At 40.9% G+C, this 18492-nt stretch overlaps 1 protein-coding gene across 2 annotated transcripts in view; it reads left to right on the plus strand.

The window, feature by feature from the left end:
* Positions 1 to 3796: 3796 nt before the first annotated feature.
* Positions 3797 to 18492, plus strand: part of lama5 (laminin, alpha 5) — a 119746-nt gene continuing 105050 nt past the window's right edge. Inside the window, exons 1-2 of one of the 2 annotated variants that reach the window (XM_042409250.1) lie at positions 3797 to 4544; positions 11790 to 11942. In XM_042409250.1, coding sequence (XP_042265184.1) covers positions 4242 to 4544; positions 11790 to 11942 — 456 coding nt within the window. In that variant the 5' untranslated portion in view covers positions 3797 to 4241. The remainder of the gene's footprint in view (positions 4545 to 11789; positions 11943 to 18492) is intronic. The other variant, XM_042409249.1, reaches the window with a different exon arrangement.

An 18492-nucleotide genomic window follows, 5' to 3' on the forward strand; every position in this document is an offset into this window, starting at 1 on the left:
CTACTATAGACAACAATGAAAAAACTACATGACAATGAAAATATATAGATTGTAGATGAAAATGCTAATTGATTGAAAAAGCAATCAACAGATTAACTGATAATCAAGATTATCATTCGTTGCACTCGTGAAGCAGAGCACGCTAACCATGGAAGTGTCTTCACTTTGACCTCATCACCTGCAAACAGCCTGTGGAATGTTCTAGTGTGTCAGTGAATGAAGCGCTGCTGCATTAACACACTGCCTCGAGACTCCTTTAAACTATAGGAGGTCACTGACCCCTGTGTGTGTGTGTGTGTGTGTGTGTGTGAGTGTGTGTGTGTGTGTGAGAAACAGACATCAGTCCACAGGTTAGAGTTCAGCATGTGTTACACAGACGATGGAGGAAGTGGCTGTGTGAGGTTTCTGGACTCTGGACAGTGTAGACGATGCACAAACACGGCATCAGTTTTACCCGACTGACTGCGTTATATATCTACCTTTCTGTCTTCTTCTTTCTTCCCTGCAGACTCTTCAGTGAGGAGATTTGATTCTGATATAAACATCCTTTTGAAACCAAAAATGCCTGAAAATATTACTTAAACTCACCTGACCAGCTGTCATCTATGTGTGTGTGTGTGGGTGTGTGTTTGTGTGGTGGAAAAAAAAAAACTCTTTCATCTTCTAAAGTGGTTCCTGTAGCTTAATTAGATGGTGGTGCTCCACAGTCCATGAGAAAACACACACACACACAGCTGCTCAGGTGTTTCAGAGTCTGTGTAGGCTGTGAGGTTTTTGTCACCTGAAGTGATTTCTGGTGCTTTGAATTTTAACTTATGTTAAAGGTGCAGTGTGTAAAATTTAGCAGCATCTAGTGGAACAAACTCGGCAGAAATTGAGTATAATATTCACAAGTACGTTTTAATTGGTCTATAATCACCTGAAATAAGAATTGTTGTGTTTTCGTTAGCTTAGAATGAGCCCTTTATATCTACATAGGGAGCGAGTCCTCTTCCGCATAGTCCGCCATGTTTCTACAGTAGCCCAGAATGGACAAACCAATCACTGGCTCTAGAGAGGACCTTTCGCATTTTTTGCGAGTTTTGTGGCCACCGTTGGTTCTCCTACACGCTTAGAAGGAGAGTGGGGGATGGGAGGGGTATTCATTTGGCTGCAATCTGCAACCTCACCACTAGATGCCACTAAATCCTACACACTGGTCCTGTAAATAATCCTCCCTATTTCATTCAGTTCCATATACACTTCGTTCTTGTTTAATATTACACGCTCTTACACAAGTTATGCATGTTTATACATTCTGTTTGTTAAAGATCCCCTCCAGACATGTTTTAAGACTTTTTTTGTTGTAAAAAAATACTCTGCTTTGAATGGGAATGTGTTTCTGATATTGTTTTTCCACACAAATCAATTACCAAGTTAAAAAATTCTTTGAATTTAATTCATCCTAACACATCTCTGCACATTAAAATGATAAGACAATCCTTTGGTCTTTCTTTACCTTTACACCTTCTCCTTCGTTAAAAAATCCATAATGTACGATTATGCAAATATTGTTTATTTTAAAAGTTTACCTGCTGGACACAAGATGGTTCCTACTTCACTGTAAAGTCCATTTTCAGTGTTTGTGCACTGGAGGTTTCAGGTTTCCATATCACACTTGTGTAAGTTGCGTACTGGACAACGATTGGCCCCAAACTAGTTGTGATTCTATTGTCAAACTCTGCACAGAGAAGCTCAAACATCTAGCTGAAGTAACAATAAGCAAAACACATTTTTGAGTGAGTGGAGGGACTTTAAGACTTTAAGAAATGCGTCATCCTTTAAATTTCTCAGGTAGAAGTTTCTTGTGATGAAATTTTCAACAACCCCCAGAAAATGCGCCTGAACTTGTTGCATCGTGTTTGTTTCAGTTAAGATGTTGGTGAGTGAAAAGTGGAAAATGCGTCATTACTGATCTTGGTGCACTTGAGCTACCGTGGAGGAAAAACATGGAGGCCTGTGGTAAAGTCTTCGTTTGGCTGCTCATGATCACCGAACAGCCTGGGAGCTTCTACACCCTTTAATCCATCCTTGATGTTTGTCCAGTTCTGGAGGAGGAAACAGCCACCAAACAAGAAAGAAGTGCAACGTAAAAAACGCTCTTGAGCGTTGCTTGAGTGATGAGTCGACCGAGTACTTTACTCTTGTTCAGCCGCAGCCTCCCTCACACATTTCTTACACTGAAAGAGACAGATATATTGTAGAAAAAGAGAAAGAAGACTTATTCAGAAGGACGACAGCAACTCTCGAAGGGATTCAAACTGAAGACTGTTGAGTTAAAGACGATTATTCTGGTGTCTGTTTCTCAGCGGAAGAGGGTGACAGGAACAGTTTAGGGGTTTAAGAGAGCAAGTGTCAAGAAGGAATACTGAGTGGACACACTGTCTCTCTCTCTCTCAGTCTGTCTGTCTCTCTCTCTCTCACACACACATACACACTTACATTGAGCTAAACGCTGACTGACAGCAGCAGCAGCAGCAGCAGGAGGACAAAAGTCTATACGGGACAGTCTGACAGCTCCCAGGGAGAGAGACAAGATTACAGAGGGACAGACAGTGAGAGGAGAACGGATTTATAAGCAAAGAAGAAGAATGACAGGCTGCTCGCCATCTCCTGGGGGTTAAGCAGACAAACACACACAGTCTCACACATTCACACACACGGAGGGACGTAATCTCTTAAACAAACTTTTACTGTGTCGTCGTGGTGATCCAAACCTCAAACTGTAAAAGTATTGTAAGTGTAATTGTACATGCAGGTTTTACCCCCCAGCTGATAGAAATAAACAGGCTAAATCACTCATATTTACTCGACAAAATAATCTTAACTCAAGGTCCTCTTACTAGCTTTTTGCAGAGCTTTCAAGAGTTTTCTCAGTTGTCATGGAGTTGATCCGGTTGTCATCATGTGACCTAAGTATTTAACTTTGGTGAGTCACTAACAGCTGGTCTGATGTACAACACATTTTGATACTTAGGTCTGCGAGATGTGATTGAAAGCTCCAGAAAAAGCAACTTTAGGTAAGACTACTTTGTCAAACTTCTATTCTCAAGGTAAAAAAAAGAACTTTGATGCACTATATTTATTGTTATTGAGGTCATAATCATCAAAATAGATGTCAAACCAAACAATGTGTGTCTGAAGTTGCACGTCAGACTACAATGAATTTAGTTAATTACATGGATCTAATTAAAGCAGTGACATAGATGTTCACTTCTCAAACACATCCAAACCATTTGTTCGCTTTATGTTTGTTTTTAAAATGCTTAAAAGCTGCGAAATAACAGTTTTATATTCTGGATCTTCAAAGTGTAAAAGCAAGAAAAGTACAAAAAAGTAATAAGAAGTTATAAATCAAAGTTTCTGGTACCTCTGATCACTGTGATATTTCAGCTTCAAACCCTTCAAAATCTCTTTTCCTGTGTATTCTTGGAAATAGTCTGAGTGTGTGGCCGTCTGTGTGTGTGTGTGTTCAGCACCTGTCTGTGTGTTTTTATTTGTTTGTGTGTTTAAGAGACTCTAGAGTCATGATGCCTGTTTCTGTGTGTGTGTGTGTGTGTGTGTGTGTGTGTGTGTGGTTTCATTTCCCATTTGTTGTTTTGCTGCTCGGTAGGTTCACCGCAGGAAATGAATGTGAGATTAAAGAAAGAAACAAAGAAATCACATCGTCTCTTTCTCCTTTATTGAAATATCCTGAATCTATGAACTTGGAAATATTGATCATTTCAAAATAAGTGCTGGACGCGAGATTTCTCCTACTTCCGTTCTCTAGTGTCAAACTCTGCACAGTGAGGCTCAAACAACAACAGACATTTTTTGAGAAGGGAAACATTAAAACATTGAGAAGAAAAGGATTTATAGTGTTTTGTTGGCATTTGTTAGTGGCTGTGCCCTCCTCCAACCACTGGGGACAGGATAACAGAGAGAAAGAGGGAGGAGGGTAACAGATAGAGTTGGAATAGGTGTCTGGTGCAACACAGAGTGGGAGAGAGAGAGGACAGAAACCTCGACGCACCGCTCTCCAAGGCTACAAACTACCTCCGCTTTCCTCTCTTTCTTTTATAGTTTGCATCACATTTCCCTCCAGATGCATATTTCCCATAGAAGTTAACGTCTCATCTCTCCTTACACCTCTGATTTATTTATCCCTCTAACTTTTTCTCTCGGACCGGATCGAAGTGGGGGAGACAGGTGGAGAGAGGATGGCGAGCGGACGGGCGCCGCTTGTTGCTGCGCTCTCCCCGGCTCAGCGCACCCAGACGCGGGTCGCGCTGCTGCTCTGGTCGCTGGTTGTGACCCGCTGCCACTTCGCGTCGGCTCAGGAGCTGCCGACCAACGGGGTTAACGGGTACAGCCTGCACCCGCCTTACTTCAACCTGGCCGAGGGCACTAAGATCACCGCCACGGCGACCTGCGGGGAGGACGACACCGGCAGGACCGTGCAGGACCTGTACTGCAAACTGGTCGGAGGCCCGGTATCCGGAGACCCGAGCCAGACCATCCAGGTGAGCAGGACAAAACTGATTACTGTTGTGTGTCAGTGACTGTAATCTACCTAGTATAGTTATAATATCCTATAAATCATGCGTAACCTAAGCTTCATCTCCCATAATGCAGTTATAGGCTCTAATAAAGTGCTACAGTATTTTTATAATGACACTATTTTGCATTTTATTTCTCTTGTAGCGTTTTTTATAATACAATATTGTATTTATAATATTACAGTTAGGGCTTTAAAGTGTGTTTGGGATGCACATTAATGATTAATCATGTTTAATTGCAAATTAATCCCTTTAAAAGTTGTTATAATACACATTTAGTGTGACTTTGGTGCTCTTCATCACAGTTTTATCTTTTTATAGTGCATCTTAGTGCATTCATATAGATTCAAAGTGTGATATACTGTGTCTCTATAGCTATCCAGCAGTATAAATTAACACTAAGATTTGTTTTCCTTTAATATTTATAGGGATTTGTAATGAGCTATGATGTCCTTATCATATTTTAGTGCTTTTATGGATACAATATTTCAATATCAGGCTGCTGTAAAGACTTCATCGTGTCAGATTTACATTTATAGTATCCTTCTAATATTTGCTATAGAAGCACTTCAGCTCATTTTTAAGAGTTTTTTTTATCACTAAACAGCAACTCTCTTCTCTTCGACCTCATGCAGATGCCAGTCTACACACTTGACTGCATTCAGAGTAGAAAGCTGAACAGAGGAGGTCAGCAGTGTGCATGAATCTCCCAAACCGCTCTGCCAAGTCATTATTTCATGCACTGCTTCCTTTGTAGGACTTGGCAAACGCTTTAACACGGGCCACTTATATAAGGACAGGCAACATTTCAATTTACGTTTGAAGTTTCCACGTCATGCGTTACATTTGTTTAATAGATGACTTTTTAATAGGATGATGAGCTTGTAAAGACCAACCAACAGTGGGGCCCATTGTGTGTTTGACAATTAAGCTTCCAGGTATCACTAGTTAACACTCAAAGGATTATTGCGGTTTCATGAGTTAACCATTAAAGCAACCCTCTGGGCGATAACATGGCTCAGAGGGTTGCTTTCTATTGCCTTCTCTCCCTCTGTCTCTCTCTCTCCCTCTCTCTGTCTTTCTCTCTCCCACCTGTTTCCCACATTCCTCGCGGTGACTGACCCGTGTCCTCCAATCAGACCATGTTTATCCGCTCTGTTACCGCGAGATTATCAAAACCCGAACGTTGATTCCTCTGGTTGTGATGGGCATTTTCTAGATCCTGGTGTCTCTTTTAGCTCTTATGTTCAGTTTCTGTAAGTGAATTGAATGTGACAAAAGGGACTGTTGAACTGAACTGAAAAGTAATCAGATAAGGATGTAAAGTTGGTGATAAGAGGATAGATTGATCAATAGAGGGAGAGAATGAACAGCAAGCCTGAGATTAAAGCCAACACAAGACAAAAACATGTGCCTTCAGGGCTGTTTGGTTGTGTCAGTGAGAGGACCTTGAAGAAATATTTAACTCAAGAACTGCACAGAGAAAAGCTAATTCCACCTTAAATGGGAAAAAGAACAATTACAGTATATAGTTTACTGATAAGTAATTAAAGGTACTGTGGGGAGTTTTTGACCACTAGCTGTGTGAGTGGGTCCCTGCTTTATTTGTTCTAGTGGCTGAACTTAATGGCAGGAATGGTGTGACACACACACACACACACACACACACACACACTATCACGCTGATCTAGCAGGCGGATACTCACCAAGAAATGCACCAAAGCGCCAGAAAAGGGAGTGAAGAAAAAGACTGCTAGCAAGTAAACATGGATGTAAACAAAGCAGGTTGCAGAATTATTAAAGGAGTTGGTTTTCCAAATAATGTGTAAGGAAGAAAAAGAGACTTTTGTGTTTAAGAAAACTCCACAGAGCACCTTTCAACCCTCAGTTCAGCTGGTAAATTGGCCCTCTGCTGTTAAACGCCTTCTGAGATTCATTCTTCCCCAATTTAGAGGTGATCTCGACCACGTTTTGCCCGCCTCAGCTCCTCGACACTGAGGAGGATTAGCCTGTACATTTTCTCATCAGAGTTTTCATTCAGTCTTTCTCTGCTCTGCCTCCTCACAGCGGTTCGGTCGGAGCGGAGAAGTCGGTGCGTAATTAGCTCAGGAAATCTCCGAAAATGAACCCATGAAATCTGGTCATTAGCTCGAGGAATGGTGCATTATGTGTCCAGGCTAAGAGGTTTAGCCCACTTTGCTTCGGCTATTGTGGCTTGGCCCACTTGTTGGGTTACAGCTCCCCACTCGTCCCCCCCCCCCCCCCCCCCCCCCCCCCCTCACCGATATACACACACACACACTCGCAAAACCAGAAGACACACACTTTTCTGTGTCGAGGTTAATCCTGTTTTGATTTGACAGCAAGACACGAGAGTGTTTTTATTAATTAAAAACAGCAGGAGGAGGACCAGAGACTGGAATGTGTGTGTGTGTGTGTGTGTGTGTGAGTTAGTGTGAGTGAGAGAGAGAGAGAGAGAGAGAGAATAACTGAGAAAAAACGTGTTCTTACACTTTTCTTAATCAACAAGCCAAACCAGAAGCTTATTTTCCGTACCTCGGGCTAAATCACATCATCACTGATTAACATGTACTTTTATTCATCTTCAACATGCTCAGCATCATTTTTAGCCATCGGTACACTCATACCCCCCTAAGCATGAATGTTAATAAATTTGATCCTCTGACTTTTCATCAGGTCAATACTTTGGTTTATGACCAAATACCTGCAAAACTAATGACACTCCTATCAGCCTTAGCTGTACTTTGTGTTAAATGCTAATTAGTAATTTTTAGCATGCTAGCACGCTAAACTAAGATGGTGAACATGGTAAACATTATACCTGCTAAACATCAGCGTGTTAGGATTGTCAGTGGAGTAATTCTGCACATCAGTGGCCTCATATGGCAGCGGGAAATAAGTGTTGGACTTTATTACCCAGAAATCTTGTAACCTGACGCAAATAAACTACACTAACCTCTGTTTGCTAGCATAATACATACTGAAAACAATAAAAACTTACCAGACTTTTCAACTTTTCAAAACTGAGTTGAAATCATAAATTTAAAGGTGAATTTTGGCATATTTTGAGTGCTATCAGAGAGAGAACATTACTGACTTAATTACCCAGAAATGCTTTAAGAAATATCAGTAATCTAGATTTCAGCCTTCTGAGGGTTGAGGTGTGTCAGCTGTGAGTCCAGCTATGTGTGGACGATAAAGTTGATGTTTTTAGGAGACAGTTTTCAAGTTTGGGCATCTGTTGTGGGGTCAGGAGGATTTCTCTTAACTTAACTTTTGTTAAATGTCATGAAATACGGATATCATGTAAGCACAGGAAGGTGAGACAGACTGGAAGAGGAAGAGAGGTGCAAGAACAGAGGAAAAGACAAACAAACGTAGAAGGAAAATTAGAAAGCGACTTAAAAGGATGTACGATAAAAGCCGAGGGTTTTTATTAAGAGAGATAAAAGATAGATTACATAAGGTGGCAGATGTTGCCTGAGTAACACACCGGCTATGCCCTGAGGACATGGATTCCTCATTCAGAGAGACAGAGAGTTTTGCTTGAAAGAAAGAAACAGGAAGAGAGATGAAAAACGATTTGAAAGTGTGTGTAACACAGAGAGAGAGAGAGAGGAGAATGTGCTCCACGTGTTCATTTCCAGGTGGCCTTGTCACTGAGACTCTGGCTTTTCAAAGGAAGGAACAAGAGAGGAGTGAACGGGTGTAACAGAAAAAAAAAAAAAAGAGCGAGATATACAGTGTGAAAGAGAGTTTGACAGTCAGGCAGAGATACAGAAGCAGACATCTCACTAACACATACCTGGGTAGGAAATCTGCTTTTTGTCAGTTATTTCAAACCAAACTTACACAGTTTTTAGATCAGAGAGGCGACTTCAAATGATGGTTTGTTACCTTCATTTCCCCACATCCAGCTGCTGATCGGAGGTGATCTACCTCCCTGTTGTTACATTGCTGTGTTTTCAGAGCGATGTGAGCTGCTGTGTGGATGCAGATTTGACAGAAAACATGACAACAATCAATACTGAAGGAGATAATTAGTTGATTATTGATACAGAAACAAAAAAAATGGGAAAGAGGAAAAGTAAATGACTACAGAGCCTCATAGATGTTGCTTAGGTGAATATTTTATAAATTATTACTTCAAATTAGTCATCCATGCTTTAAAATTGCTTAATTTGTTCCCTCAAATTGTGTGTGTGCTTGAATCTATTACTTCATGCTCTCAAATTAACTTAAATTATCGAAGGCAATGCACCTTCGTCAAGGAAAACTGCCACAATTTGAAGTATATCAATATATCTCAGTTAAGGATCAAATGAATCTTAGAGTGATAAAGTGGTAATGCAGTTCTTTTGAGGGAATGAATTAAGCAAGAGCAAGAATTAAATAACTCAGAAGTGTAAATTACTGAGCTAAACTGTCACACAAATTGCTAATTAGAGGAAATGATTTGTAATTTTAAGTGCACAGATTGTTTTAAAGTGTCTGCTGACATTTACCAGGTCTGTTCAAGATCCACAGAAAATCTAAAGACAATGCCGCCTGCTCGGGTTGATTGACAGGTGATATCTGGGAAACGTAGAGAGGAAGTCGGGACAGGAGAAGGGGAGGGGGGGGGGGGGATATGGGGGGCAGATAGGGAGCAGTGACCTCTGACCCCAGTGACCTCCAGTGATAACATCTCCTAACCCGGGCTTTTGTTCAGGTCCACACTTGTTTAGTTTATGCTAATGCTTACATAGCCAGCGTTAGTTGGGCTAAACGCTCAGACAAGCAAACTGGATTAGCTGAGAATGAGGAGGCTTTAGAAAGCAAAGAGGTGGAAAGGCCACTTCAAGTGGACATGTTCACCTCTGCTTTTGCACCAACTATTAAAGCAAACCATGGTGTTTTGGATTTTGTTTCCATATATGAATACTGGGCTTCCACAGGAACGCTCCCCAATTTCTTGCCACATTTCACTAAGGGCCAAATCCACAAAGAATGGATTGCACCCGCTAATAGACCCATGAATTGTGCAGCATTTGCACCCACAATCTGCCCTGTTTTAAGGTCCTATTCACAAAAAGATTTATGGGCACAAACACACCCATAAAGTTTTGCAGCTGAGTGCAATTTACCCTTGTTTTGCATCTGATTGAGTAAGCAGAGCAGTTTCCAATGTTTCTGCACGCAGATTGGTTCATAATGAAAACTGCAGAGAGCACGAAAACCTCAAATTGTTTGTCTTTAATTAGCAGACGTGCACACACAGAGCTCTCTACAATCACAAACCAACTTTCTTGTATTTTGCTTCTTTTACTTCTCTAGGATTTGGCATCTATAACATGATCTACTGACATATCCATCAGAATAGGCTACAGCTATTATTATGGCTCAGGCAGGTCTGAAACTTGTTAGATCAATGTCTGAATCTTACAATAAAGTTGTTCAGGTGTCACTGAATGTATCAGTACTGATGTTCTGTTTGATGCCCACGGTTGGCTGCAGCATCACGCAGCAGCTGAAATGATAAGTACATCTCCAAACTGAAGAAGAGGCTGTGCACATTAACGCACACGGCACAGCAGCAGTAACATCATTAACACCGGATCAGCCAGGATCTGATGGTTATTAATGTTCTGCTGCACATCTACAAAGATCAGCTGTTACACACAGTTTCCAGGTTTATAGGATGTAATTGTTTGTAATAAAGCAGCCCCTTACTGCATGGATGAATCCTGAGCTCTGTCAGAGCTGTCAGGACATTTTTTTTATTTTTAAGTAGCTGAAAGTCCGAGATAAGCCTACCGACCCCCGTACCCACTTGATCCCCCCCTGACGTCTGACTGAAGATTTCACGCTTGATATCTATTCAATATCATTCAAGCCTCACAAGCTTGAAGATTTGAAGACAGAGAGAGAGTGAGTGTGCGAGCCATTAACACCATCTATCTGCATTAGTGGTCTTTGTTAATTAGACTGTTTTTGCACCAACGCTTATTTGCATATATAGGGGCCAATTTTGCACCAAATGTATGAATATTACCTAATTTACATACATGCAGATGGCACAGCTGCACCATGACATTATTTGCGTGTGCTTTGTGACTGCAAAAGATGTGCAATCCTTTTGTGGATTTGGCCCTTTGTGTATTGATAACTAACCACATTATGAAAATCAACAGGCACTTTAATCAGGTGTAAAAAAAAAAAGTAGAAACAATTTGGTTTTTCCAAAGTGACAGTTGCCCTCCAACTTTTTCTTTTTTTTACGGTTGATGGGTCTTTAAGTGCTGTTTGAAAAAACTTGTACGAAACAATTTAAATTGTAATAGCACAATAGAATTAGACATTTCTTTTAGTGACATAAGCTACAGTCAAGTCATATGCCTCTGTCCCATATAGTCAAACCCTGGTGTCAGTTTTGTATATAAGTCTGTAGACTGAGTGAATTTAGCACAAAACAGGCAGAGTGAGGAGGCAACCTGATTGCAGAAAAACACTACAAGCGCACGAGTATTACTGTCAGAGTAACCTGAGCAGAGTCACCTTTCTGTTAGAAAATAAGAAACTTGACCCAGGTACCTTCAGGGACAAACAGGAAATATCTTCTTTTCATAGATGTTTACTGTGACTCTGAAAAATGCTGCAGTCATTTTTGGTGACTATAGAGGCCTGGACTGTAACTTAAGTCTATAACCATGTAATCTGTCAAAGTGTCTCAGACCTTGTCGCAGGGATTTGGAAGATTACAGCAGATGTTTTCACCGATTAGTTCCTCATCTCCAGTTGAAAGTGTCCTGCCCAGTAGAACCACCTGGTGTATTGACTGATTGGTGTAGAAAGCTGCTGTTGAAATATCAAATCATCAAAGCATAATTCAAAAGGCGAAAACATCTTGGGCATACTGTATGATATGGTGAATTGATTGATGAGAACAAATGCCCAAGATTAATTGTGAGGATGGTATATCACGCAGTCTGGATGTTGGTAGAAACAGCTGGAAAATGTACAGCAAGTCCATGTCAAGCAGGGAAGAAGCTTCTCTCATCTTTCGTGAGAAAGGCAACTTTGGGGGAAAAAAAACGGTTCCCACAAGGTCTCAAGGACAAAACTCCTGCCCGTAAAGCACTCTTTTATGACTTCTGCAGCTTTATATACTCAACTGAGGATTAAAACTCGGATATGTCTTCTTCTCAGGGCCAGTACTGTGACATCTGCAGCCAGGGGGACAGCGATCGCGCCCATCCCATCACCAACGCCATCGACGGGACGGAGAGATGGTGGCAGAGCCCGCCGCTGTCACGCAGCACCGAGTACAACGAGGTGAACGTCACCCTGGACCTCGGACAGGTAGGACTCATTAGATATATATACAGTATATAGACTGAAACACATGTAGACATGGATGTTTGTTGCTGTTTGATGGAGTACAGATTTACCCTCTTTCTTTCTCTCTACGGTATGTTCTTGAGTGCTTTTAGAGAGTACAGACTATTTTGAACATTATAGCTGTCCGTAAGTTTGTAGGATGCTAGAAGGTTTGCAGTATATCACAATGTTTTATGACATTTCTGGAATATTCCCACAGAATTTAGAATTTTTTGGTTGTAGATGACAACATTTCTTAGATTCCTGACTATTTATAGTAGCAATTGTAAAAAAAGTAGATAAAAGGAGGCTATCGTAGTGCTTGGACAGTGTAATCTTTAGCTTTTTTCAAAACAAATTGTAGGATTCTAGGCTGTCAGATAGTTTTTTCAGGTTGAAGACAGTAGATTCTCAACTATCATATGGCAGCGACAAGGCAGTGTGGTATGGATTGCGGTTTCCTGGGATTTTGTCCTTTTGAGATTATCATGTATTTCATAAAGCCTAAAAAGTGTCTTGTTACGCTGATGATGTGTTTTTGTTTCTAAGATTCTTGAATGTGTTGCTAACGGTCATAATCGTCTTTGAAGACTCTGTCAGGATGCATACAAAAGTGTTCAAATAACATTTAAAGTATGCCTTTCAAGTTTTCTAAAATTTCAGCTTGAGTACATTTCTACTCCCTTCTCATTGGTGCTATAAAGGGTAGTTTCCATCTACCAGCCATAATCGGCGGCATAATCCAACATCACCATTAATCTCAGGTGTTTTATCAAAGTAGTGATAAAACTGATCGGATTTCAGCCAAAACGTCTGGTAGTAAAGTCACCGTCACCCTCGTTGGCTGCTGGTAGACTCTCATCCTGCTACTTATCTGTTATAAACCGTTCAACCTTGCCCACTGTTCGGCCCGCTAATTGGTTTAGTAGCTAACCTGAGTGATAAATCAGCCTCCAGTTTGAAAAATGGCTTCACTGTCGGTTGACTTAGAGCTGCTGTTCTTGGCAGGACGCTCTGTTTGTTCTAGTTTGTCTTGTAGTGAATCCATCAGAACGACACACACTTGCATATAAACCTGTATTCGCATACACAGGTACGCATTCAGGCACTCACACACAGAGCACACAGAAAGCTTCACTCTCTGTCCTCCTGTGCTCTTAAGTCAACCTTTTTGTGTTTTTGAACGTCGCTCTTCAACAACCTTTTATATGTTTCTGAATGTGGCTCTTTTGTGCCGGGCTCTCCTGCTCGAGTGCCTTCCTCATTCATCAGCAGAGAGACATTCGCTCAGTGTGTCCCTCTTCCATCTTTTCCCCCCTTTTTATCCTCACTTTCTACTTTTTTTTTTCACTTTCCTCTCTTTCTCTCTTGAGTTTGAAGGTCTCAATAGAGAGAAGCAGGGAGCTGTGACTGTCACTGCGTGTGTGTAGGGCTTGTAAAAGCTTTTATAAGCCTGTTTACCTCCTGACAGTAATAAAAAGAATGAATAAGAAGTCTGTGGAGAACAATATGAATACTATCAATGCCCAGCTGAGTTTGTTCTAATAATCATGTTGGCATTGAGTGGCTGGCGTGCTGTCAGCAAAATGAAGGTTGCTGCGACTTTTTTTTTATTCGTCTGCAGCGACTGTCTCTGTTTTTATTTGTTTTTTCCCCACTGTGCCATCTTAATGTGATGTATACAGTAAGAATTTGATAAAGTAGGAGATCAAATATGATGTATATATTAGAGCTGCAAGTCAATTGATAGAATCGCCAACTATTTTGATAATTGATTAATCATTTTGAGTCATTTTTTAAAGAAAAAATGCAAAACTTCTAATTTTTCCTTACTTCTCTATGACAATAAAAGGAATCTTTGGGTTGTTGACTGTTGATCAAGACAAAAAAAAGACATTTGAGGTGCATCTTGGGCTTTGGGAAACATTGACATTTATCACCATTTTTTGACATTTTATAGACCATAAAATGATTGACAGATTAATTGCAAATGAAAATAATCATTAGTTGCAGCCCCTAGTCTCTATTTGTTGTTTTTCATATTGTACTTTTTGAAAACATCTGGTTCAATCCTCACATTTAAGAAGCTGTAACCAGTAAATTTCTTGCATTTTTTTATTTTAATTTTGTCAGCTAATCGTTGCATCTCTAAAACCAACATGTAGCAGCTACAGATGAGCTTAGATGTTGTTTTAACTATCTCCAGAGTGTCTCAGTATTGCAAAAGAACGCTTGACGCTGTCTCTCTTCAAAATGTTTACAATCTACATCACATCAAAAATGTTTTCTGGGTGGCATCGACGCTAAACTTAAAGGAGAGAAAAAAAAGAGAGAGAGAGAGAGAGAGAGTAGAGGAGGAGGGGGAGGGTCTGGAGTTACCAGGTTGCAGTTTAGTCTTGAAAGAATGTAGGTAGGCTAAGGGCAGGGTTTATGAGTGTATGTGTGTCAGTGACAAGGGTGCAGAGAGTGCGTTGAAGACCCCACCACACACACACACACACACCTAAACTGCCCCCCCCCCCCCCCTCCTCCTCTACCTCTGCCTGAATGAAGGAGAAAGAGAGGAGGGAGAGATTGGAATGTCAGTTAACCTGTCTCAACCCGCAGAGGGGAAGGCTTGTTAAATTACCCCCAAGTCCTCCCCCTTTCTCTCTCTCTCTCTCTTTCTCTTTCTCTGTCATCCTGCAGCTTTGACGCTGCTAGTAGCACTTTATTATTGTGTATCACCCACCATCTGTGAAGTACAGTAGTAATTTTCCCGTGCGAAAAAAGCCCTGCTTGACCAGTTTTACTTAAGATAGATTCAAAGGCTTTTTGGTATCAATTCTAGGGCTGCAACCACCAATTATTAATCTGCAGTTTATTATTTACTAGTATTAAACAATTAATCATTTTGTCTATGAAATGTCAGCAAATAATGAAAATGCCTATTATTATAATTACTTTAAAGGGTCTGCTGGACTTCTTCCTGACACAGAAATCCTTTCCAGAGCTCTTCAAGGACAAGGAACATGTCACCCAGATGTGTTTTTAATAATTTCTGGACAACAACAGAGGTCTGTGGCACAGAGGAATAAGATATATCAAACTTTGGATGTATACACATCGATATACATCAGGGATTTTACAATAACGGTTATACTGTGGCAGCTGTCCTTTTATTATCTCTGGGTCTGTGATAACATGGTAGCCAGTGTTGCAAATCAATAAGCAGGTCGTCATATTTGGCATTTTTGTTTCATGAACAGTATAAGATGTAATATATCACAATATAAAAAGACACACACACACACACACACACACAGTGTCAGATACTCCCGATCTCTCTGTTCTTTTGGGACTTTGATTGAAACTCTCAGTGCTAACAGAAGTAAAGCGCATTAGTCTGTGAAGAAATGTGTGTGGTCGGTGAAGATTAAGATAAAAGACTAAATTCTTTGGGTGTGGAATTCAGTTGGCAGTAAATTCACTGTACAGTCACTATCAGTATCAGTATATCAGACATTACGGCAGCAGGTGTGTACCAAGCACAGACTGCACCCTCCAGCACTCAATATATTACACATATTTCACTGGAACCCGCAGGATGGGAAGTTGAGCATTTCAAAAGACCTTGGCACCTACTCATGAATCACTTCTACATCACTCTTTTTTTGATCATCCTACAATCCCTTCTAATTCTCCCTCTTTTGTTTCTCCAATCTGTTTGGATCAAATACGATGAGTCAGATTTTTTAAATAAGGAACATCAGTACCTCCCCCTCCTCTTCTTCTTCTCCCTCTTCTCTTTCTATATCTGTACCAGTCATTCAGCATATCTTTTTTTACAGATAACAACCAGCCTAATATAGAGCATGTCTATCTCCTCTACCTTTCTGTCTTCTTTCTTCTGTTATCCCCTGGTGAAGGCATCTAAAAATGACCTTTGACAGCTCAACAGCAAAGTGTTTTTATTCCTCTGAATGCTAACCATTCACATTTTACTGAAGAAATGGTCCCTATTATAACAACTGATACTGAGATCTGTGGATTACCAAAGTAATCGGGACAGTCGGCCTCATGCAAGAACTGATTGACAAGATTTGTCACATTTATCTGTTTTGAAATATTTTGAATTTTCTCTTTGGTAAGAACAAACACACAGGGAAAAACACTTGTTTGAATTATATTAATCTGAATGTCAAAAATGTTACAGAAATTAAATATATTGTATTATGAAATGAAAGGAATAAAATGGCATGTGCATGGCTTAGATTTTTAGAGAGGTTTGACAATGTTTTAGAACAATCCAGGTGTTGTTAGGAGGAGTCTTTCCAGTGGAACTTACTCCATTGCATCCAACAATGTTTTATTACCTGCTGTATAATATTCTCTCCGTCTTTGTGACCGTTACCTCCCCTTGACTGGCTCCCATCATGTACCGCTTGGCTTCAACAAGTTGTGTTTTGGTATCTAACTTCAAATCAGACCGTTCATTCTTTATTTACGCCACGATACTGATTCCTGATTCCTGACAGCAGACCTTGAAGCTCTGTGGTAGCATTTCAGTGAATGAATTTCATGTAGAACAGGCAACCTTTCATAGCAAGTTAGTGCACTGATTATGCTAATGATCAAATGTGCACCTACTCAGAAGAAAGGTGTCATTCATTTAGTTGAAACTAAGCAATTTACATCAAGTTTGTGCAGTTATGAGGGTTTGCTGAATCTGACTTGAAATATTTTGTACGAGCAAACCTCATGGAAAATGTGAGAGATTTAGGTAAACAGTACAATAATGTTCTTGTGTGCAGCCCGTTGAATCTGGAGGAACAAGTTGCTGTTGAAATTTGTAATTTTTCAATGTTTTCAACAGCACAAACAAAATTCCTCCTACTGCTAACGCACTGGGGTGGCAGGAGAGACGAATATCTGAAAACCCTGGTAGAGCTTATTTCACTCGTCTCAAGCCATTTTCACATATGAACTCGATGTTGTCTGGAGTTGCCCTTTCACACAAGTAGCACACGCCAGGAGATTGTGTCAGACACCTTATCACCTACTGGAAATACTCTGTTTGGTTTAGGCGAGTGGTAGCACCTGGGATGCAAAAAATATGCTTCAGTTGTAATTCTGCATTTTTAAGCTTTTCGCCAGAAATAAAACAGGAAGTCCTCTCTCCCTTTAGCGCTAGCTTCACAGAGGAGCGTTCAGGCCCAGTCAAATCAATGCAGCTTAGCTGGCCAGAAACATCATCAACACACCCGCTCGCTCGCTGTGAAATCTTTGGGAATTACCTGCTGTTTTCACACATAGGCTCAGTCAGACATTACACGGACTTTGTACTAGGGAGATGGCAGGTTAAAGTCCGTTAATTGTGGGGTCTGATTGAGTCGGACATTTGAGTTCACTCATGCAGCTTCTCCAGACAGTGTCTGGAAACTTTCAGGGTTGCAGTGCATGTGTTAAAGAGGCTTTTATCTTTACCTGTAGTTGCCTCAGTCTTTGTTTGTTATTGTTTTATCTGCACGCTTGGTGAGGCAGAGAAGGTGGAGGAGAAATGACAGCTTCCTGATGAACTGTGGCAAGAACATGAATCATCCAATGAGGTCATACCCAGTTCGACACAATTCACCACTGTCCTACATATATATATGTGTGTATATATAAGCTGTGTGATCTGAGCGTGTAACGTTAGTGTGTGTGTGTGTGCTTTCTCTCTGTGCACAGGTGTGTGTTTGCGTGCAGTTTCATTCCTCAGGTGTGCGATAGTGGAAGGATTCTGTAATCACAGGTGAAGAGGGGAGGGGAGGGGAGAGACAGAGGGGGAGGGGGGAATGTGAGATGGCATGAAGGAGTGATAAATATAGTACGATGGCAAGGTGAAACACAATTCCAAGGAAAAGGAGGCGGACAAGGAGGAGGAGGAGAGGAAGGAGGGCTAGAACATGGAATAGAGGAGGGAGGGAAGAAGGAAGAGGAAGGAGGGTGATGGCATGGAAAGAGGAGGAGGAGGAGGAGGAGGAGAAGGTGACATGAAAAGACCAGGGGATTTCTGTCTGTTTCAGCAGTGTATTATTAGAGTACAATATAGGCTTCAGTGTGTATGTGTGTGTGTGTGTGTGTGTGTGTGTGTGTGTGTGTGTGTGTGTGTGTGTGTGTGTGTGTGTGTGTCTGTGTGTGTGTGCATGTTCTTCAGGTGAGGTCTTCTCGTTTCCATAATCCTCCGAGTCTCTGAGTAAAAGAAAAGGTCGTCTTGTTGTCAGAGTCTTCAGCCCTTCACAGTTGAATCGAGCTCTCTGCAGTTTCAGATTTGAAATGTTTTTTGTCTCATCTCAGCAGACACTTAAAGGGTCAGTTCACCCAAATTAAGGTGCAGAAAGCCGGCCATTCATAACTCAGGGTCATTTCAGCACGTATTTGCTTTCTTCGAGATAAAAAAATGTGTTGAAATGTAAGACAAATATTGCCAAAAGATTGCATTTGAGTCATGACTGTGCGGCTCTCTCCTCCTTTCTTTGACTTCTACCAGTGAGAGTAGATGTGCAACCAA

Source organism: Thunnus maccoyii, chromosome 4 (assembly GCF_910596095.1).
Source record: "Thunnus maccoyii chromosome 4, fThuMac1.1, whole genome shotgun sequence".
NCBI lineage: Eukaryota > Metazoa > Chordata > Actinopteri > Scombriformes > Scombridae > Thunnus > Thunnus maccoyii.